The sequence below is a fragment of the Phacochoerus africanus genome, chromosome 12 (genome assembly GCF_016906955.1).
Source record: "Phacochoerus africanus isolate WHEZ1 chromosome 12, ROS_Pafr_v1, whole genome shotgun sequence".
Taxonomy (NCBI): Eukaryota; Metazoa; Chordata; class Mammalia; order Artiodactyla; family Suidae; genus Phacochoerus; species Phacochoerus africanus.
In genome coordinates, this window is record NC_062555.1 from 53,545,223 (window position 1) to 53,568,766 (window position 23,544).

The 23,544-nt window shown below is 44.7% G+C and overlaps 1 protein-coding gene across 7 annotated transcripts in view; it reads left to right on the plus strand.

The window, feature by feature from the left end:
- Nucleotides 1-23,544, plus strand: part of BEND7 (BEN domain containing 7) — an 86,907-nt gene that overhangs the window by 30,438 nt on the left and 32,925 nt on the right. For 5 of the 7 annotated variants that reach the window (XM_047755588.1, XM_047755591.1, XM_047755589.1 and 2 more), the window contains 3 exons: nt 632-754; nt 4,993-5,258; nt 17,556-17,781. In XM_047755588.1, the coding sequence (XP_047611544.1) occupies nt 632-754; nt 4,993-5,258; nt 17,556-17,781 (615 nt within the window). Of the gene's footprint in view, nt 1-631; nt 755-4,992; nt 5,259-17,555; nt 17,801-23,544 lie in introns of those variants that run through there. The other 2 variants (XM_047755594.1, XM_047755593.1) reach the window with 2 other exon arrangements.

Genomic DNA, 23,544 nt, shown 5'->3' on the forward strand with positions numbered 1-23,544 from the left:
CTGCTGCCCCCGCTCTGCCCCACCCAAACACACTGCACCCAGAGAGTATCCTGCAAGTTTAATGTGTTGACAGTTCTTAATTTTTGAAATACTGTGATTAATGCTAAAACTATTTTTTTTTTCATAGTTAGAAACATTTAACTCTTAGAACTCTCAGGACATACACAGCTAGCCGGGTTTTTGGTGGTTTCTGTTTTTGGCAAGGCGGTTCTCAGAACTCGTTTTCTGTGCAGTAGCATGAGTGTGTCTGGAGTGCATTTTTATGCATTGTGATCTGAGATGAACTGCTATGACGGGGAGGGGGGTTGGGGGGGTGGGGAGGCCTGCTGGGACCACGAATTGTGGGCACACGTTCACCCAGCCCCACCCCTGGCGATGCAGCACACACCTCACTGACAGGAGAGAAGCCTGGATGATTAGGTAAAGTCAGATCCCCCGCCCTCTCAAATTCAGGTTGTGAAAATTCCTGGGTACGTTTTCCTCAGGCCAGGTTTCATAATAACTGCACATGCTTCAGAATCCTGTCAGGGTACCTTCCCCCTTTGTGGTTGGTTTTTTTTTTTTTTCCTTGCTTTCCTTTTTGTGCTTTTGCTGTTGCTTGGCATCTGTCATTCTTTTCTTTCATGCTCAGGAGAACTTCCAGTGGTGAACTCGTCAGTTGGCTCCAACTGCTGCACTTGTAGCTGCCAGTCAACGCTGCAGGCCATCCTCCAAGAGCTCAGGACCATGCGGAAGCTGATGCAGGCACAGGCAGGTAGGAACAGCAGGCCTGCGGGGAGCCCTCTGGGTTTTCCTGCATCCGTGACACCTTCAGTCAGGATGTTTCTTGTGTTTTTTGTTTGCATTGTTTTGTTTTGTTGCTTTTTAAGGCTGTACCTGTAGCATATGGAAGTTCCCAGGCTAGGGGTCGAATCGGAGCTGCAGCTGCCAGCCTACACCACAGCCACAGCCACGCGGGATCCGAGCCACAGTCTGTGACCTACACCACAGCTCACAGCACCGCCAGATCCCTGACCGAGGTCAGGGATGGAACCCGCATCCTCATGGCTACTAGCTGGATTCATTTCCTCTGCCCCACAAGGTGCCCTGGTTACTTTCCGCTTCCCACCTTGCTGTCTTGCTGCGCCTTCTCGTGTATCTGTGTCCTGCGCTTTTTCTACAACCCATTCCCCCCAGCAAGTCTAACAAAATGTTTTATTGTGGATACTACTCAGTACTTCCGTCCATGCGTCCCGGGTACTTCACCCCTGACACGCAGTACTTTACAGATGTCAGCTAATTAAACTTTGAAACCTTTATACCCGAAGGTGGGCAGAGGCTGTCAGCTCATCTTCTTAATATGGATCAACAAGGGGGTTTGCATCAGGAATGGGGGTGAGAAGGACTCCTTCTCCCTCCTGAGGAGCTCAGTTTGGGGTTTGTGTGCATCTCCACAACCCAAGTCCCCCCCTCAAGGCTCTGTGTGACAGTCGGGGAGCCACACACTTTGGGACACTCCCTTAGGAAGCATAGGCTCCACTGGTGAACATTCTAGAGCGTCAGCTGATAAGAAATGTGGGCCCTCAGGCTCCGCTCGTGGCTTTTCTCCCTAATATTCAGGGCGGAGAAGCTCAGAGGCACCTCCTATTTCGTCTTTTTTATTTATGTGCCACTTTTGCCTCACTCCTGTTAGGCAAGTTGAAGAGCAGAAGAGCCGTGAGCTTGCAGCTTGGGGTCAGAGTCCCCGCTTCTCCTGTCTTAGCTTGTGTGACTTTGCTGAACCGCAGACGTGTCATCTGTACCTGGAGTATTAATATCTATCTCACAGAGTTGTTTTGGAAATAGGAGGAGAGGGTAAATGGAAATGAACTCAGTAAAGTAGGATCCAAGCCTCGGCTGTTTCATCAGTGTTGTTGTCGAGAGCTGGAGCGCGGCATAGAGGTCTGGACGTCTGGGTCTCTGTTACAGTGGCTGTGTTCGCCAGTCTCCACAACTGAGGGGCAGAAAGAACTTTCTTGTCACAGGTACAGAAATTAATATGTCCTTTTATTGAGCCTTCCCCCTCGTTAGGGAAAAACTACTCCTTGAGCAGGCAAGTGGCACAGTCACACTTGACTGCATCCTCTCTTTCTCTATAGAGGTTTTCAGAACGGTCAGCGTTCAGAAATCGTACTTGGTGCGGTTTAGTGAACTCTAGTAAAATTTTGATATTCGGTGATGTGGTCCGACGTAAAAAGTTTAACACGTAAACCTATCAGTCACCCAAGATCACATGAAAGTAAAATGGGCGAAAGGCTTTCCGAAGAGCAGCATCTCATTCTGTGTGCTGGATTTGGTCTTATCCAAGGGGAGGAAAAAAAAAAATACACATTTTGGTCCAGCCAGTAAGCATTTAACTCACCTTGTACCACCAGGATAATCCGTGTTCTTATTAACCTGGCAAAGGTTAACCTCTCCTAAATAAGGAGCTCAGAACGAAAGGTTACTGCATTCTGTACAGATTCTTCCCTCAGAGGAAGAATTTGTTAGCACTTAAGAAACTATGCATATGAAACGGTAATGATTTATTTTGTTACCTAAGCTCCTTACAACTGAAATGGCAAACTACAAATTGCAACCATTTAAATCCTTGACTGAAGCCTTTTTAGAATCTATTAAGTAAATGCCACTATGTCCCCCTGTTTTCTTTTCTGAACCTTTGCAGATTAGGGCAGTAAACGACACCGAAGCTGTAGGAGAGCTGAAAGGATCAACCGAATAAATTACTTTCCTTTAATTTCCTTCAACTTAAGAAATTTGTATTGAATGGGTAGATTTACTTAAGGTTTATTGCCTGTAAAATGTAGGTTTAAATTCTATTTAGAAAGTTTCACCTTTACTTTAGGGAAGAAGGCAGGGAATAAGATCAAGCGATAAGACCTGGATGCAAAAGACTGTGGCTCTGTCCAGACTTGCAGCAGGAGGAGAAAACTCAGGCAGCCCGCATGTTCTTTAAAAACATTTTTGCTTTTCATTTTGAAAAGTGAGACTTGAGTCTGAGACCACTGATAATTTTTTTTTTTTTTTTTTTTGCAGTGGCGACGTAGCCTCAGGTGAGAATTCAGAGAGAATGAAGTTTCAGTCTGACTCACGTGTTAGAATCACCTGAGGAGCTTTTTAAAAATCCTGATGCCCAGGCATCACCCCTGGAAATTCCAATTCAAATTAGTCTGGGGTGAGGCGGAGGCACTGGCCTGTTTCTTTCTGTTTCTTTTTTTTTCTTTTTCAAGCTCCAGGGTGATTCTAATGGCCGAGGTCAAGAACTGGTGAGCCTGACCACTCACGACGCAGGTGGTTAGAAACTTTCCAGCACTCCTTTGTAGTGCAAGTAGTTTGTTTCTAATAATACTTATTTATACATCTCTATCCAGTCTGGAGATGCACATATCAAGTTCAGTGTGTGAATATGCTTTTATTTGCAACCTGATAGGAAATGATCCGTATTATGTGCGTTTAAACATCTTCAGTTTTTCATTTGGCTTATATGTAGAAGTGTATTTCTGTAAAGAGCAACTAGATCCTTTGATCATATGTAGTAAGCCCTGTCAGCACAAGAGGATTTAAGTAACGATGCCTATTTTCTTATTAAACTTTCCATCAGAGTATTTGGAAATGGTTAACAAACAATACTTGCCGAAGGGCACCTATGAAAACAGTAAATGCCACCCTTGGTTTCCTTAAGTACTTATTCCATATTAGCACGTAGTTCCCTTTTTTTTTTCTTTTTCTTTTTTCTTATTTTTGGCTTTTTAGGGCCACACCTGCGGCATATGGAGGTTCCCAGGCTAGGGGTCGAATTGGAGCTGTAGCCGCTGGCCTACGTCACAGCCACAGCAACACCAGATCCAAGCCTCATCTGCGACCTTGACCACAGCTCCTGTCAATGCTGGATCCTTAATCCACTGAGAGAGACCAGGGATCGAACCTGCGTCCTCATGGATGCTAGTCGGATTTGTTTCCACTGAACCACAACGGAATTCCTATAATTGGCTTCTTAACCCATTGGGCCGCAGCACTCTGCTCTTGATCTTTGTTGGCTTTGGATTTCAGACTCTTTCTGGATCTTAGTGATTGGCTTTCCCTGTACAGAATTATATTCTTCCTGTTTTTAGCTGCATCAAACCAGAGCAGCCTGGTCGGAATCCATTGGTATAGTGTGTGGAGGTAGCTGATGTGGGACCGTAGTGGGTTATGAGGCAGGATTAAGAGAACCTGGAACTGATGGCAGGCTTGGTCCGCATGCTCACGGGCACACGCTCTTAGTCATTCCTGAACAATCCTTTTGATCGCCTGGCCCAGATGATCTTGTTCCATCTTTGTCAACTTTGGTACCTGTAAGTTGCTGGATCCTAATCATTTCAACCTCAAATGACGACTGGAATGTTGCTGGGATTGGCTTGCCAGGAAGCATGGACATCTACCCTTCTGTTTAAGGTCCAGAGTTCTCAGTTGTATAAAAACCTCCTGTGAGGAGTTTTCCCATTGTGGCTCAGCAGGTTAAGAATCTGACTGGTATCCATGAGGATGTGGGTTCAATCCCTGGCCTCAATCAGTGTGTTAAGAATCTGGTGTGGGTGTGGCTGTGGCTGTGGCATAGGCTGGCAGCTGCAGCTCTCATTCAACCCCTAGCCTGGGAACTTCCACGTGCCACAGGTGCAGCTGTAAAAAGTAAAAAAAAAAAAAGAAAAGCCATGTGATGCCTAAGATCATACTTCAGTGTTTTCTCATAGCTCATAATCCTTCCCTTCCATTGAACCCAGCGTGATGACCCACCCGCGTTTGGAGCAGTGTTTTCCCTACAGCACTAAGGCTGCACTCAGTCACCTTCAGGCGGAGCGTGAGCTTTAGCTCAGTGTGGCCTGTCCCTGCATGCACCCTTCTCAGCCTCAGTCTATGGGTCACAGAGAGACAGGTGGGGTGTTCTGCGCAGTTAGACACACGTGCCTGTACCATGTTTTTGTTTGTTGTTCACAGTTGGAACGCAAAACAGACAACAACCCCCCATTTCCCTTATCTGCTCCCAGCGAACTGCTGTCTCACGCAAGAGAAATAAAAAGAAAAAAGTGCCCCCAAAGCCTGTGGAACCTATCACTGTGAAACAGAAGCCCAGCATGTTAGAGGCAGAGAAGAAGACGGCGGGGGCCCCAGAGAATCCAGGGCTCCCCGCGGCCGAGCACACCTCCCCGGGGGAGAACCACATCCTCGGGTTCGGCATCGTGCTGGAGTCACCGGCCTCCGATGTAAGTTGTTTTCTGGCTGCTGATGCTAATGTCGTGTAACTTGCAGGAATTGTACAGTAAGAATACACTTTGCCCTTAACTAGTTCTGCCCAAGAAAACCAGAGCAACTTGCAGAATACAAGAGGCAAGAGGAAAGGAAAACAATTTCATGGCCCAGAATTTTCTCCTCTGAAAATCTTTTTTTTTTTTTTTTTGGTCTTTTTGCCTTTTCGAAGGGCTGCTCCCGAGGCATATGGAGGTTCCCAGGCTAGGGGTCTAATCAGAGCTGTAGCCGGTGGCCTACACCAGAGCCACAGCCACGCAGGATCCGAGTTGTGTCTCCAATCAACACCACAGCTCACAGCAATGCCGGATCCTTAACCCACTGAGCAAGGCAACCTCATGATTCCTAGTTGGATTCGTTAACCACTGCACCACGACGGGAACTCCTCCTCTGAAAATCTTAGGCTTTATTTACTTAAACGTGTTTCCACTCTTTTTTTTCTCTGAAAGAAGAGTGGTAAATATTCTGCTCACTAATTTCCTTAACATTTTTAATTTTGAAGTGGCCGTTTTCAATTTCCTCAGTGTCGAGAGCTGAAAGAACATAATTAAATTCTTTGTGGATGGGCATAAATGAACAGAACCCTACAGATAAGGTCACACCTTTCTAGAAACACAAACTAATAATAATAAAAAAAGGAGCAGCGGTGCTAATTCTGTTTTATATGTGCAAGTGACACTGCTAATTAGGCTGCAGTGCCATGCCATTTCTTCTGTGTAATGATAGGTTAACTCTGCAAAGGTTTTTCTACTTTAATACCATAGCTAGGAGGTCGTCACAGCCCAAGGTGGTGGATGACATCTGAGACATCCATCTGACTTACATTTTATTGTCATGGAGCCATAAACTACCTTCTTCAGTTTTGTGCTATATTTGCAATGGTGTACCCTACTTAAAACATCTGGATCTACGTACTTGGATGCTGTGAACCCCAACTTGCTGGGAGAGTTCCTAAAATAAACAGGAATGAGTGATCTATTATTACCAGACAGCATAGGGTGAAAATCCTGCTGAGTACTCCCACAGGCCTGTATAGGATGGGAGTTTGGGCCTACCTCTTAAACTTTAAGAAATAAATTACTATTTTAAAAAGTGTTCCCTTTCAAGTTGCAGAAAGATGTTTTGCTAGCATGGGCCTTTAATAGAGGGGAGCAACAAAAATAATCATCTTGTGACGCTGTCAGACTAGGAAATCATTTGAACTTTTATCCAGTCACTGTGTGAAGGAGTTTTTGTTTTGGGGGGGTTTTTTTGTTTTTTGTTTTTTGTTTTTCTTTTTAAGGCAGCGCCTGCAGCATATGAAAGTTCTCAGGCTAGGGGTTGAATCGGAGCTGCAGTTGCTGGCCTACACCACAGCCATGGCAACACCAGATCCGAGCAGCATCTGCAGCCTATGCTGCAACTCACAGCAATGCCGAATCCTTAACACCCTGAGCAAGGCCAGGGATCAAACCCTCATCCTCATGGATACTAGTTGTCTTCTTAATTCACTGAGCCACTGTGGGAACTCCTTTTGTTTGTTTTTATTTATGAACACATGCACAATTGTTAAGAAGTTCTTTTAGACTAAAAACTTAGTTATAAAGGGAGTTCCCATTGTGGCACAGGGGGTTAAAAACCCAACATAGTATCAGTGAGGATGCAGGTTCAATCCCTGGCCTCGCTCAGTGGGTTAAGGATCCAGTGTTGCCGTAGCTGTGGCTGACAGCTGCAGCTCCAATTTGACCCCTAGCCTGGGAACTTCCGTATGCTGCAGGTGCAGCTGTAAAAAGAAAAAAAAAAAACAAAAACTTAGTTTTAAAAAGCCATTAACAATGATAACATTCCACCCTGGACCGGGCAGCTCCTTTGCTCACAGCCTATTGTTATTGCAGCTTAGGCCCTGGTTTCAAAACCCACATCCATCACGCATTTGGAGGCAGAGGTAAATTATTCCACCACACAAGGTACATTCATTCTAAAACAGTTTTCATAATACTTTTATATTTTTTTGAATTTTTTAGGCCTTCTCTTCTGATAGACATTAATATATCAGAAGCAATCACTTGAGTTGTGAAAATCAGCTCCCGAATGGGTTGATCTAATGGGAATAACTGAACTTGTTCCTTTTTAAAATTTTTAAGCTCTAAACATACTTCAGAGATAAATTAAAAAAGATCTGATAAAGGCCTTATCTACATTAGTGAAACAGAATTTTTCTTATCTTTACCAATATCAGCATTATAATTTATATACCCCAGAAATAACTTGCTTGTTCTTCATGATGATTTTTGCTAACGAGAGCTATTAAATTTAATGAAACCCATTCAGAATTGTCCATGAACACTCAGGTGTTATCACTGAAAAACAACATGCTTCTAAAGAAAAGCAGAAACATATGTAGATAGTATCTTTACATTATCCAGCCGATAGGCCATTCGAGTCATCTATTCAACAGAAACAAACTGCTCTTAGAGAACCACCAGTGAGTCCCATTGTTAGAAATTTTGTGCACGGATAGTCTTGCTGGCATTCATGAGGCTGGCCTGTGCAGTTCCAAGGTCGGGGGACTGGTACCCTTAGGTGATGGGACCATCAGTGCTAAGGCTTCTAAATTTAGGTGCCCTTCTAGTCTTGTGTTATTTCTTAGCCGTGAGCCTTTTAAACTTTGGTGGAAGCCCAGAGGAGAAAACAGAACATGTAATAATCTTGTAGGGATGACTCTATAAAACAGATTGGAAAAATGTAATATAACTGGATTAGATATAAATAGGTGGGGATTGTGTATCTGAAGATGGGCTCTAAAAGCTACCCAGTGTGGGGAAGATGAAGGGCAAAGTTGTAGGGTTGGGCATGTGGTCCCCTGTTGCTAGAACAGCTATGATATCAGGCCATACTGATAGCAGATGATGATATAAAAGCGGGATGGAGCCAGCTAGCGACAGCCCGAGTATGTCACGCCAAGGCCCTTGGCCTTTTTATCTTGTGGGCACTAGGGAGCCATTGCAGGTTTTACATAGAGGAGCAATCATACCCGTTCTTAGGATGGAATGCAGGACGGCATCACGGATGATTAATGGATGTAGAGAAGATACCAGAGGCAGAGAGACCAGGAGGAAGATAATTCCAGGCAGCCAGGCAAGAGGTTGGAGGGTCTGTCCACGAGCAGTGCGCTGGAGGGGACCGAGAGATGAGAGGCATCCGGGAGGTGCCCACACAGAGGACTCGGTGACTCAGGAGAAAATAACCCCCACGTTTCTACCTTGGAAAACTAGGTTGGTCGCTAGACGGTACAGACTTCCTGAACGGAGACAGAGAATGCTAGAGCAGAAGCAGGCCTTCAGTTCTGGATGGGAAGTAAAAGTGAGTTGAGCGTCCTCAAGAGGTCCCTTAGACCTCTGGAGCACAGGAGAAAGATCAGAGCTGGAAGCAACGAAAAAAGGACACATAAAGCCTGCGCTTTATTGCTTTTTCAGTGTAAAAAAATTACTGCCAATTTTTTAAAGTTCATGATGTGCTATCCTTTTTATTATGCTCTGACTTTTAGAGTCACCCAAATACCAAGTTGCGTAACTGTGCACAAGCTTGAACAGAAGGGGTGTAGGTCACTACAGGTGGACCCCCATCTTCTGACCACAATGGCCATGCCCACTCCGTGCAGCCCAACAGTGGGCCCTGACCCACGTCCACCGCAGTGGCAGCACCCAGAGTGTTGTCAACACTGTGACCTCGAGTACACGGGAAGGTCCTGCCGCGGTGCCCGGCACATGAAAGGTACTCAGTAAAAATTCGCATGAAGCACAAAATACAAAATAACCTTCCAAAACTTTGGGTCTGGGACTTGGCTTCAGTTAGAACCCCCTCCTCAGTTAAATCCCGTTTTCTTATTTGTTCCCTGTTACTCTCTCTGCACCCCCTGCAGCCACCAATATAATTTCAACAGTCCTTTATAGAACTTTCTGTACTGGTTTGTAATTATCTAGGTGATTTCTCCTTCTTTCTCCCTGATTTCTTAAGAGCAGAGACTAAATAAAAATAATACTGCTAGTAGTAGTAGTATTTGTAGTAGTAGCAGTAATAGCAGTAGTAGTATCCTTTGCCAAATAATTTTTAACTTTCACCCTTACTCTGGGAGGTATTACGATTGTCCTCCATGTATAGATGTGGAGACAGTGGCCTCAAGGGCTTCGGTAGCCTGCTCACGTCCACACAGCCGGCCGGGTGGAGCCAGCTCTCACTCCAGGGCTGAGTGTGCCCTTCTCCACGGAATGACAGGCACAGGCGCCAGCTTGAGCCCAGCTCTTGACATGACCACCGCTCAGGAACTGTTCATGAGGTCATTGTCACACAAAGGAGAACTGAAAGGTTAGACGTGGCTGGCTCTTTACCTGGATCCAGTTTCTGGGGGAGACCTGCATGGCTAAGGGTGCAGCCTCGGAGGGTGGGGTGCCTGGGCTAGACGCTTAGCTGTGTGACCCCAGGCAAGTGCACTCACGCTTACGTCCCATGGTTTCTCTCTGTCAAATGGGGGTGATGGGAGTGCTGACCTCAGAGTGTGGGCCCACCCAGGAGTCAGTGAACCCCGCTATGAAAAGTGCTTAGAATAGCACTGGTACACATTAAGCACTGGGTAAATACTGGTCCTTTTTTATTTTTATTTTTCGGGGGTCGAGGGGATGGAAACCTTTATTATTTATTTTAAATTTTTTATTCAAGTGTGGTTGATTTAGAATGTTTTATCAATTTCTATACCATAGTGACCCAATCATCCATATATATACACACATTTTCTTCTCATATTGTCGTCTATCATGGTCTATCCCAAGAGACCGGATCTAGTTCCCTGTGCTGTACAGCAGGACCTCAATTGCTGATCCATTCTAAATGGAATAGTTTGCATCTACTAACCCCAAACTCCCCATTCATCCCACTCCTTCCCACAACCAGTCCTTTTTTAAACCTCAGCAGTCCTAAGTACCTTACAGGGACGAATATAAATATTTGCTGTGTAAAGTTGTATTACATATACATGAACAAATGCACATGAGCTAATAATGTCTTTAAAGAGTGGCTGGAAGTATTTCTCTTTGGGAGCAGGATTACTGGACCCATTTATTTATTTATTTAGTCTTTTTCTAGGGCCGCATCCAAGGCATATGGAGGTTCCCAGGCTAGGGGTCTAATCAGAGCTGAAGCCACAGGCCTACACCAGAGCCAGAGCAATGTACTGGGCCCATTTAAATTAGCACATTAAGAGAGTTCCTGTCATGGCGCAGTGGAAATGAATCTGACTAGTATCCATGAGGATGCAGGTTCAATCCCTGGCCTTGCTCAGTGGGTTGAGGCTCCGGTGTTGCCATGAGCTGCAGTGTAGCTCACAGACTCGGCTCGGATCTGGCATGGCTGTGGCTGTGGCGTAGGCCAGCAGCTACAGCTCTGATTCAGCCCCTAGCCTAGGAACCTCCATATGCCGAGGGTGCAGTCCGAAAAAGACAAAAATAAATAAACAAATAAGAAATAAATTGGCACATTAAATACAGTTGAAACCTGAATTACCCAGAAGCAAAGGCAGAAGCCCTAAACCAAAGTTTAGGTTTCAATACAAAATTTAATCCTTCTTTAGGAGTTCCAGGTACTCTACTAGTCTTTGGGTCTACTAGTCTACTAGTCGAGACCCAGTATGCTACTAGTACTCAGACAAAATGGTTGTGAATTTTTTTCAGTTACTCTTTTTTTGTACATAGTTGGATTTATTGATCTGTGTTTTTCAGGGCAGATATACATGGCTTAGGTTTGTTTCCTGATTGTTGCCTGTTGTTTGGCTTGTTCTTTGGCCTTGGTGAAACACTGAGATCAGTTTTTAAAAATATATTAAAATGCTTTTTAAAACATAGAAAATGTTTTTCTATTTGTTGTAGTCACTATGAATATTTTTCAGTAACCCTAGTTACGCAAAAGTTATCAGAAGATAAAGCTATGGACATCCATCAACTTAAGATAATTGTTAATGTTTATGTCATTCTTAAAATAAATAGTTTATGAGTTCCCATCCTGGCGCAGTGGTTAACGAATCTGACTAGGAACCATGAGGTTGCGGGTTCGGTCCCTGCCCTTGCTCAGTGGGTTAACGATCCGGCGTTGCCATGAGCTGTGGTGTAGGTTGCAGACGCGGCTCGGATCCCGCGTTGCTGTGGCTCTGGCGTAGGCCGGTGGCTACAGCTCCGATTCGACCCCTAGCCTGGGAACCTCCATATGCTGCAGGAGCGGCCCAAGAAATAGCAAAAAAAAAAAAAAAAAAAAAGCCAAAAATAAATAAATAAATAAATAATTTAAAATGCATTGGTGCTTTCAACATAAATAGCTTCTGAATTCAGAATCTGTTTTCTTAATTTCTTCTTAGCCTAGTAAATAAAGTAATCCACTGGGAACTGGTAAAGCATATCAATCAAACCAGAGACTTTTTTAATTTATTCAGTGTCACACTGAAATTAAGGCAGTGTATGCTTGAGAGTTTAAGTTCTAGTGCAGACTGCCTGGCTTTAAATCTTTGCTTCGCCACTTGTTAGCTGGAGAATCTTAAACAAGTTACCTAATCTCTCTAAGCCCTAGTTTTTTCATCTACCAGTTGGGGATAGTCATAGTGACTGCTTCACAGGATGATGGGAATTAAATTAGAAAACCTACGTAATGTGTGTTAGCCTAGGGCCTGCAATAGAGTAGGTAGCGAATACGTGCATATTCTAGCACCATTTTCCAGGGCTGCTGAAATGAATGAAATAGTCCTTGTCCTTCAAGGACCATATGAGGAAAAGACTTAAACTAATGACAGAAGCTCTGGCATAGGCTTGGGACCCTGGCGGAACAGGACTGGTCCTCTGCCTGGAGGTCAAGGACAGGCTCTCAGAGGTGGACATTTTCTTGGAGGAGCAGTTTCAGTGGAGTTACGATAGAAGAAGCTAGACTGCCGTGGTTAAAATCTTATGTATTAAACATTCTGGCTCAAATATCTTTAGCATAAATCAAGCTGAAGTCCTCAGAGTCATTAATTTACCACCTGAGAAGGGAAGAAGCTGAAAACCTCTCTGAAAGGCTCGGCAATGTCTCATTATGCAAGCACACGAAGTTTTCGAGGAGCCAAATTGCATTGTCTTTTCTAACGTTGAATTCTTAGTTCCACCAAAATTTTGTCAAATAGAAATCCATAAATGATTGGCTCCTTAATGACTTCTTGTAATTATTATCCTATGCAACATTCAGTATATACTAGGCTAGAGATTTCCATGTACTTTATTTTTTTTTGGCCTCAACTGTGGCATGTGGAAGTTCCCACGCCAGGGATGGAACCCATGCCACAGCTGTGGCGTGCACCACAGCTGCAGCAATGCCAGATCCTTAACCCACTGTGCCACCTATGTACTTCTTCTTCTTCTTTTTTTTTTTTTTGGTCTTTTTATGGCCACACCCACAACACATGGAGGTTCCCAGGCTAAGGGTTGAATCGGAGCTGTAGTCACCGGCCTCCAACACAGCCACAGCCACTCCAGATCCGAGCATCGTCTACGACCTGCACCACAGAGCATGACAACACCAGATCCTTAACCCACTGATCAAGGCCAGGGATCGAACCTGCATCCTCATGGATGCTAGTGAGATTCCTTTCACTGAGCCATGATGGGAACTCCCATTCTTTTGGGCAGAACTCCTGCCTGAGCATCTTGTCCTTGCTCCAGAACATGTTTCTTGCACAGTGGGTCAGCTGTGGAGCCTCTGCCCCATTGAAACAGTGCTTCTCAGCTCTGCCTCACCCCAGGCCATGCTTTTGGAGCTGGGCCAGCTGGCCCCCAAGAGCAGGCCTGCCTCTCTATCCAGTGGGCTCTTGGGGGCAGCCAGCTCATTGGCCATGGCATTTGATAAATGGGAACTGTAATACTTGCTAAATCTACCTGGAACAGACCTGAATTATAGGAAAGAACTTCATTTTCTTCAAACAGAAGCAGATCACATTTGTGAGCAAAATGAAGTAATTGTGAAGGGGGTCTGTGTTTTTGAAAATCTCATAAACTAAAAGCTCATCTTCCTAGAAATACATCTAGTAAACCACTAAAAAAAATACTAAGTGGGAATAAAGGATCCTTGGATATAACAGTATTATGAACAGAAAGACTGAGTCCACAGCCTTTAAACATTCTCATCAATTTTGTTACATGTTTTCAGTCCAAAATTAGTCTTACTCGACAGAATTCTGCCTTTTCATCTGTAGTTTTCCCCAAGGTTTCAGTCTTGAGCCACTCTGAAACCTGACTAGGTATTCCGTCAAGTGTCTGAACTATTGTGTGTAATGAGTGTGTGATTTGTAATTGAAAATCTGGGGCTAATGCCCAATGTGACTGTTCTGCACTTCTTACCCTTTTAACCAATGACCACATGTAGCTTTTGACATGTCTTCCTGTAATTTGCTGTCGATAATACCTGACATGAAATAGCCAGTATCAGAAATTTTCCCTTATTATGATCCCTAATTTATTATTTATTCATTATGATCTCCTTAAAATTGTTTCACGTATTTTTCTTTAGATTAGACAGGGGAGCACATGCTATGCTCAGGGAGACTTGGGGGAACATCTTTTCATTTACCAGGTGTTACATGATCCCCGCGCTAAATTACATCTTGACCCCAACTCCTAAGCAAGAGGAGACCACAGAGGGAGAAACGCGGAGAGAAACGAGGTAGTTAATGTCCAGAGGCCTGGGTCCAGGAACATTTTCTAGAGTTCTCATGACGACACGCAGTTTTTGCCTTCAGAACTTGACTGGGCGTAAGATGTAACACCAACAGATCAGGAAAATCCAGCATTTGGTACATTACTGAGCCAAGTGGCTGAGGTACTGAAAATAGGCAAGATGCACGTGGAAATCCAAATTTATAGTGGGAATTCAGACTCCACTCTTAAAATGATGACTCCAAGTGTAGTAAATCCTGCCCCATACTTCGGATGTCATCATTTAAAGATCATATTACTTCAGTAATCAATAGACTCTGTAAATTAGTGTGTTAGCTGCCTGTCCTTACTCAGGTATCAAATAGTAATTCTGTCAAAGGAAGTCTAGCTTTTCAAATGACATTTCATTTGGGGAGTTCCCGTCGTGGCTCAGTGGTTAATGAATCCGACTAGGAACCATGAGGTTGCGGGTTCAATCCCTGGCCTCGCTCAGTGGGTTAAGGATTCGGGGTTGCTGGGGGTTGTGGTGTAGGTTGCAGACGCGGCTTGGGTCTGGCATTGCTGTGGCTGTGGTGTAGATCAGCAGCTGCAGCTCTGATTCGACCCCTAGCCTGGGAAGCTCCATATGCCGCGAGTGTGGCCCTAAAAAGACAAACAAGCAACAGCAATGGCATCTCTCTCCTAAATCCTCCTCCAAGGACCTGACAAAATGCTGTCCCGGCCACCCCCTCCACCCAGGCCCTGTCCCCCTCTCCAGCCAGATGCTGCCTAATGGTCTGTACCTGCCTTGTGGCATTTCTCTTTGTCCAGTCTGGGTGAGAGGGGTTTATGCAGGTGTCCTGTCTAATGAGCCTGACCTTAACTCCTTCCACACGGCGGGTGTGCAGGAAACACTGGTGGGCTGAGTCAGAGCAGTGTTCTCTCGGTTGGCCATCTGCTCCCGGAGTTAGCACGGGTCCCTCACACCCGCTTCCTTTATGTAGGGACACAAGACCTCGAAATCAATACCAGTCATTGTGAACGAATCCTTACATAGTGTTTTGTTTATTCTGAGAAAAATCTATCGGGCACTAGCTGGGCGTTTGGCACTCTGAATGCCGAAGAGCACACATTCTGATGAGAACTGCAAACTCCCAGCTACGTAAATGCAGTGTGGAAAGTGCCAGCAACATGGCTCATAGAAAGTACTCTGAGTGTGTGAAGAAGAGAGCGGCTAGTTCTGCCTGGTGGCTAGTGGAGGTCAGTCTCTCTCAAGCCGGGTCCAGGTTCTACAGGACCAGTCAGAGGGGAAAGCCGGGGGAGTCTTAGAGGTCAGGCGATCTTAGAGGTCAGGCGAACGAGTTTTAAACACCTGTTTGGTGGCATCAGAATCCAGGCATGAGGTGAGCTGGGGTCTTTCACTTTCTACTCGTGCAAATTTAAGAGCTTCTGTGCCCCCCTGGCTCCTGAAAGAGCTGAGTTGCTGTTTCTAGAAAGTAGACTGGAATTCTTTTTTTTTTTTTTTTTTTTGTAATGGCTTTCACATGGTATAGGAGCACTTAGCAAAAATCTGTGGTCAGTTCATTTAGCATAAAAGGTCTAGATGCAGCCATAGGGTATGCAAAATAAAATTCTGGTTGTGAATAAAACTTCATCTTAGATTTTGATGATAGAACGCGCTTAGTCTAACATTTCTACATGAAGTCGTTCAACAAACATGCATTGAGTGCCCAAGTGTACAGCTTCTGTCCCAGGAGTTGGGGGCACACCCCCGCAGCTCCCATCAGCCTCCTCACAGACCAGAGACCAGCTGTGAGGGGCAAAAGGCAGGAAACCATCTGACAGCAGTGTGGATGCACTTTTTATAGTGATATTTACCAAGCATTTTGACACCAGAAGTCGCGGGGCAAAGTAAAGCAGAAAAGGGAGATGACCTTCTGAATGGTCCTGTCGAGAATTCCATTTGGGAGTTGCTGGGTCCGGAATCTTCCCCCATGTGATCTGATAAATTTAAGCCCTTCCCTGAGCTCTGCTCATCACAGGACCCTTTGGACATAGCCAGGCATTTTGAGGAGCAACAGAATAAACAAAAATAATAATTCCTATTCTCCAGGAGAAAAACTAAACCCAGATCCTCACATTTACGGTACAGTCTAGAAAATCTAAAGTAGTACCAGGTTTGCAAATTTTAAATACGATATCTGAGAGTAAGCTTTCGTAAAACATCTTAAACGAGGTTTCTTTTTTTTTCTAATGAAAAGTGTAACAACTGCATTTTTTTCACCTCCAAGTTATTGCAGTTACCATGTTATGATCCACAGCGAATGACTTCATAGTTTAGGTTATGGCCCATGCACTTTATTTAACAAGAATTTCTTGAGTGCCTACTGTGTGCCAGGCCCTAGAGATACAAAGTCTGGGTTCCCAGCACCAGGAAGGGCTGCCGTCTAGTAAATAATTATAATACAGTGTAATAAACACAGTCCTGTAAGTATGTCAGATAAGCAGCAGTGCCGGCACCTCGTTGCCTCCTTGGGGAAGAAGGCGTTAGGAGGGAGCTTCGAAAAGGAAATGGTGTGAGCTGGGTTGAAAGCTGGAGAAGGGGCTGTCAAATCCACGGTGCGCCATAGCGAAATGTACCACCAGTGCCTGAGCTTCTCCGGTCGGGAGTCCAAGCTGAAAGCAGCCGCCCCGTGTTCTGATCCAGTATCCCAGCCAGGAAAGCCCAGTGCCTGGTATACGGGCCTTCCTCTGGTGCTCTGGGGTGGAGCTCCAGATTTGCCTCCCAAACGCAGGGGTCAGGGCTGAATTTAAACTGCCCGGGCACCTGCTCAGCATTTTTATTTTCTGTATTAGTTGACATAAGTTTCATTGGAGAAAAAAATCCACTTCCACAGCTAAAACCACTGGCACAGTACAAAAAGCCTGGTTCACATCCCAACCCCAGGTTCACCTGGTAGCCCCAGGTTCATGTCCTTGAGCAAATGAGGTCAAATTATTTAACGTAGGAGAAAGCTATCTATAAATTAAGACCCAGAATGCTTTTTCTTTTTTCCTCTTTCTTTTTTTTTTTTTTTTTTTTTTTTTTGCTTTTTAGGGTCTCACCTGAGGCACATGGATCTTCCCAGGCTAGGGGTCCAATCAGAGCTACAGCTGCCAGCCTACACCACAGCAACAGCAACACTAGATCCGAACTGCGTCTGTGACCTACACCACAGCTCATGGCAACACCCGATCCTTAACCCACTGAGCGAGGCCAGGGATCGAACCCATGTCCTTATGGTTCCTAGTCGGATTCCTTTCCGCTGAGCCAGGACGGGAACTCCCAAGAATGCTTTTTCAACGTACTTCTCTCCACTGCTTTTCTTAATATTGGAATTAGAGCATCTTGTTTGGTGAATTATAAGTAGTCAGTGGTTCTGTAAACTGCACACACGGGCCCTCAGAGCCGGGGCTGAGGGGTTTGCAGGCTATGTGGACGTGGCCATAGCTAGTGATGTTTTTCTGTGGCTCATATGCCTTAAATCGGTTGCTTCAAATCTTGCTTTTAATGATGTATTTATGTTCTTTTGGTAGCCAGAAGTGCAACTTGCTGAAGGCTTCGATGTGTTCATGCCTAAATCTCAGCTGGACTCTATACTGTCAAACTACACTCGCTCAGGAAGCCTTCTGTTTAGAAAATTGGTGTGTGCATTTTTTGATGACAAGACTTTGGCTAACTCCTTACCCAATGGGAAGAGGAAAAGAGGACTCAATGACAACCGGAAAGGACTAGACCAAAATATTGTGGGTGCAATCAAAGGTTGGTCTGCATCATTTCATTTTATGGGGTCTTTGTTAAGCTTTGCCTTCCTTCCATAAAGATGTAGCTGAAGCTGTAGTACATGAGCCAGCGGCGAAATGAACTTGCTGTTGGCTGTTGCCCACTGGCGTGGCTTTTGGGTATGAGCTCCACCCCAAGTACCACTAGCGTTTGCTGTTTCCAGGTGATGGGAATTTGTTAAAAATCATATTTTAAGAGCCAGTGTGATCTGCTGCAGAACCAGAAGGAAGTTTTTTCCTTGATTAACTTTGGAAATGAAGGTATTGTTTTTCCTCTCAGTAATTTCTAACAACGTCGTCAAAATAGCATTTATACTTCGGTGTTTAGTTGTTCAGTAAGAATAACGCCATGATGCTTTTTTGAAAATAAAGTGAAACCGTTCTCTCCGAAGTTCAGAAGTGGCTTTACCAGGTCACTGCCACTGATGACAGTTTAAATGGAAGTGAACCCACTGTGACGCCAAACCCCACGCTGGTCTTGTAACATTGGAGTCATGCTAGTCAGATGACCAGAGACGACCACGGGTCTCTCCCTTAACAGCTGGGAACGTGTGTCTCAATCCCACCGCATCGGGTTAGCCTCACAGGTGCACATACGAGCAGGTCTTCATTTACGTCCGCTTCCACATCCTAGATGTATTTTTTAATTTAATTTTTTCTCTTATTTCTTAATGTTAAAGTGCCATTATTTAGGACTCTGATACATACAATTTTAGGTCACAGAAGTATTTAGATGTGATTTTCAGGAAGACTATGAGTGAACTCTCAAATATAAACACAACTGCCAGGAACATGAAATTGGGAGGGGGCCTTAGAGGCACTAAAATCACTGACCAGGATGTTGCCCGCTGCCCCGTTGCTGTGTCGTCCGGCTGTTGAATGGGTGACGACCCACAGAGAGCAACCCCCCCACCGCCCCGGCCGGCCCTGCCACCCACCATCGTGCAGAATGAGGAAATGAGTTTAATGGCACTTTGAGGATACTTGGAAACCCGCAATTAACTTTTCAAAATAATACGATTTTTAAATGGAGTTAGCGAGTTCCAAGCAGCCTTTGTTCATGGCCAGAAGGACTTCGGCCCTCAATTAACAGAGAATTTCTCATTCTCCAACCCACTTTTTTTCACATAAAGTGACAGCTGAGTTGCATTAAATAAGAAAAGCTGCGGAGATATCCCAATCTGTGCCATTTCTGAAAAGAATGATTCAGCCTGAAGCGACACTAAACCCAAGATTACAGAGTTTGAAGAATAGTCAGTGATGTAACTAGGACTTGCTGAAGTGAAGAAAGGTCCCGTTTGGATTTAATAGGGCTGGGCTTCTGGAAGCATGAAGGTCAAGGCCGGTGGTGCTTTTCATGCTGAAGCTTTTAAACACGCTGTCACGTAGCCAGGAACTGTCTTGATTTTTCTCTTTTCCAGGGCAGTTTATTAAGAATACGAAGGTGTTTAGAAATTAGGGAATCGTAAGTGGCCATGTTCCGTTTTAATGATGGTAGAAGAGTTACCCTAATCACAGATGATAATGAATAATAATAATCATTATCAGTAGACTGATATGGGTTTTCTTCTACCATTTTCAGCTGAGGCCAGACATCCCCCAGTAGTTTGAAAAAATACATTACCAATGGAAATAGAGAATATGCCTTCATCTTCTTCACATCCCTCCTTTTCAGCAGGAAATAAAAGTGGCAATGAGGCTTCTGCTCTAATGCGTAGTAAAGCAGATCATTCAAATCAAAAAACTTAAATTTTCTAAACGCTTCTTGTATTGTTGAATGAAAGCTGGCATTAGAAATGCTTTTAGCACAACAAAATAGCTTGAGACCAGACAGAAGTCCATTCATAAGGCACCAACAACCTAAGTCAAGAGAGGTTGGATATTTACTTATTTGCAGTGTTGATTCATAGAAATATTCTTATTTTGATTTTTTTCCTGATTACAAAAATAATACATGCCCGTAAAAACTCCAAACCATAAAAAACACGGAAAGCCGAAAGGCTTCCATCCTCCCCCTCCGGTTACGGAGTACATTCCTACATCTTCCAAAGTATGAAGTATTCATTCAACAAGTATGAATTCAAAAAGTATTAATTCAGGGAGTTCCCTTTGTAGTGCAGGGGAAAGGAATCCGACTAGTATCCTCGAGGATGCGGGTTCGAACCCTGGCCTCACTCCGTGGGTCGGGGATCCAGCATTGCTGTGAGTGATGGTGTAGGTCACAGACGCCGCTCAGATCCTGTGTGGCTGTGGTATAGGCTGGCAGCTGTAGCTCTGATTCAACCCCTAGCCTGGAAACTTCCATATGCCTTGGGTGTGGGCCCTAAAAAGCAAAAAAAAAAAAAAAAAGTATGAATGTGCTATCAGGTTTGTCTCTCTTAAGAGAATATTCTCCTCCTTTGGATTAGCCACAGTTTTCACCTGATTTATTCTGACAATGTCTTACAAGCACCTTGAGGACAAGCTTTGTCTTACGCCCGTGGCACTTCACTGCGAGCTCTGCACACAGTCCCATTTCCATAAATGCAGGTTGGGTGAGTGAATGGATGTAGGTTTTTATTTTTCATCCCGCCTTTGCCCTTAATTTATTGGCATAATGGGCCTGGTACTAAACATCCATGCACAGGCCTTCCCACACCTAATTTGGAACAACTGACATCAAAACGTTGCTATAAATGTCTACCAGTTAATAAACTACCAATGAAAGCAGAAAAACAGAAACCGAAATTGAATATAAATTGGAATACAACTCTCCTAATCCCCTAGTATTTTTTTCCTCTGCCGACCATCTTTTCACTCACTAAAAGTTTATTAACCCACATGCTACAATATAAAGTGTTTTTTGCAAGTAGCTATTAATTGGAGGTCTTTCTTTTTTAACCAGAGAAAAATCACATAAAATTTAATAACGTGTATACATGGGAGAGACCCAGGAAATCTGAGCAACCCCAAATTGAAGGCCTTATAGAATAATCATACCCAGTGTTTCTTGCCATTCTTAGAGTTGGAGAAATTTATTTCCCTAACCAAGGCTTTCGAGTCTGAGCAATCTGGCAAAGTGATAGAATGGTTTCTTTCTACGTAGCAGTGGCAAGGCTACTCATGTCACCACGGCTGTCTGCCACATACATTGAAAAGAGTTTGAAAATATTAACTATTCAGTCTTTCTTCCCTGTCCTTTATGGAGGAGTGCACCAATACTGTATTAATCCGAAAAGTCCCACAGCCTCGGAGTATACATGATGGGTCGGTTTTACAAAATCTTCAAAGTAAAATCAACAAGGGGGGGCTGGACTTTGTTTCAGACAAAGTGATGAGGTGGTCAAGACAAGAGTGGGAAAACAGATGAAGGAAAACCTGCAAAACGCTTGTAACTGGGTACAGGAATGGACCGAAAAGCAGAGTTATCATGGGGTGCTGAACGTCGCTCTGTGTAGTGATAATTAATATTTCCCGTGGCGTAGTATCTTGAAAATAAAATATAAGCCTCTTGTGAGAGAACATGTTTTCCACTTGGTTTCATCTGTCTTATGGTAGCTAGCACTCATTGGTAATTCATTAAAAATTCTTCACCTATAGGTGTGACCCCAGGTGTTGAGGATGAAAGGATCCTTAAGTAGAACCATTCACCTGAGCACTCTGAATTTAACTCCGGAAAGAAACAACTGAGGATCTTAAGTGGAGTCTCAGGTTTTGGTCCTGAGCATAGTTTAGTATCTTGGCTTTAGGTTGGATTTGATGCAGCGTGGAGGTCAGGACCCATGTGCTCCTGCTGAAGACTACCTAGTTCCTGATGCCCTGTGCCAGGAGAGCGAGCACGGCGTCCTAGGGAGTTATTGGATATTGACACCATTGTCACATTCCTGAACGCTCTTCAGAAAGTATAGCTGCAGGAAAGCCATTTTTCGAACCCTGGGTTATGATTTTGTATTCAGCTTCAGAGCGATTAGGTGAGAAGGTTTTATTCCCATCAAACTACACTAGATTCTAGGATCCACTTGCATTGCAAGGAAATGGCCTCTGCTTGTCAAGTGCAAGAACCACTCCACTGCCCCAGCTCACTCCATGCAACCCACGCTGTAGCACAAACTACGGCTGCTCCCGGGAGCATCAGGGCCAATGACCTGCCACCTGCAGAGACAGCCCACTGGGATCAGAGCATCCCCCCCTCGCCCCTGGGCGGGAGTGATGATTCTCCTGACACCCAGCTGTGCTTCTGACACTTCACGTGACCTCACCTCTCAGGGGCTCTGCTGAACAGACCACCAGAACCTCTCCTTTTATTCCAGCAACTCTAGAGACATGTAGGCTCTCTCTACTTACCACTGAAGAATCCCTTTATGTCTCATTTTTATTGTATATCATGCCTCATTTCCTTGGGCATGTTCCCCAAGAGTGGATGGCTGTTTTCTCTTTGCTCTCAAACAGACTTTAATATGTTTGGGGGTGGAATCTACACCTGATTTCTTAGGTATTTCTTGATGGTAACTTCTTGGTGCTTTGAGAATCCCGTGTAAGAACAAGCCTGAAACATCAGCTTGGACTCAGATACCCCTATGATGTTGATGGTTTTAATTCCATTTGAGGGAGAGGAAACTGAGCCTTTGAGAAATTAAGTGAACTTAAACAGCTAGTAATGGGGAGAGAGCCAGGATTTAACCCCTTGGCCTCTCTGACTCCAAAGCTCTTCTTTCCTTCTCTGAGGACTATTTGAAAAGATAAGTATCCTGACTTTAAATTTCTGTCTTAAAATCAAGCATTTTGGATTCTTCATAAGGGCCACTGGGAAGGTGGCCATACCAATGATTTAAAATGAAATGACCAGTCAGTGGTTGTATTATGTTCGGAATGAATTTCTGGGTAAAGCTGAGGTGTCCTTCAGTTTATTTATTGGCTTCAAGGGCAGGTCTTCTTTCGAAGACAGTGAGGATCAGTCCCTCACGGGAGGGAGGGGAGTAGAAGCGTGACCCCCTTCTCTAGGGAAGGAGGCATTTACGACATGTTTCTGTGCATAGAACCGCGAAGCACGCAAGTCCCACTGCGTGTGAGTGGTCATCCAGCATTGTGTGTAAATTCAATTCTAGTTGAAGTGTTTGGCCAGTGGAACCAGTTGATGAATGGTTTCATTCAGGAATCCTTTTGGAAAATGAATTATCATTTGTTAACTTGTCTGTTCATATTTTCACGTGTCAGCTTCAAACAGGATAGAACTGCATAATCTACAACAAAATCGTGTGTGTAACCACTGTATAATGACATCAGATTGATCGCTTGTCTCTCAGCCCTGTTTGTGGTTGGTGTTGTCTGCATTCCCCGCCTTCGCGTGAGGCCCGGTGACAGGTGGGTGATGTCGAACCTCGGGGCGGTTCCGTACGCAGAGCCCCACGTGTCCATCCCCTTCCGTGGCTGCCCAGCGTGCATCACGGTTACCTGAGGGGTTGGTTCAAAGCTCACATTTCTGGCTCCCATCCTCAGAGACTGAGTCAGTCGGTGCAGGGGAGTCCCAGAAATCTGAATTTTGAACGGACAACTGCAGGGGACAGACACAGACGGTCTCCGGATCACCCTTGGAAGAGCAGTGCCAGCCCGGCTCTGATTCCAGCCTCTGGCTCTGCCAAGTCACAGTCTGCTTGAGCTGCACCCGACGGGCTCCCACACAAGTTCACCTCCTCCTCTGTTCTAAGAGCCACTCTCGGGAAATCCCTGTGGCACAGTTAAGGAGCCCGCGTTGGCACTGCAGCGG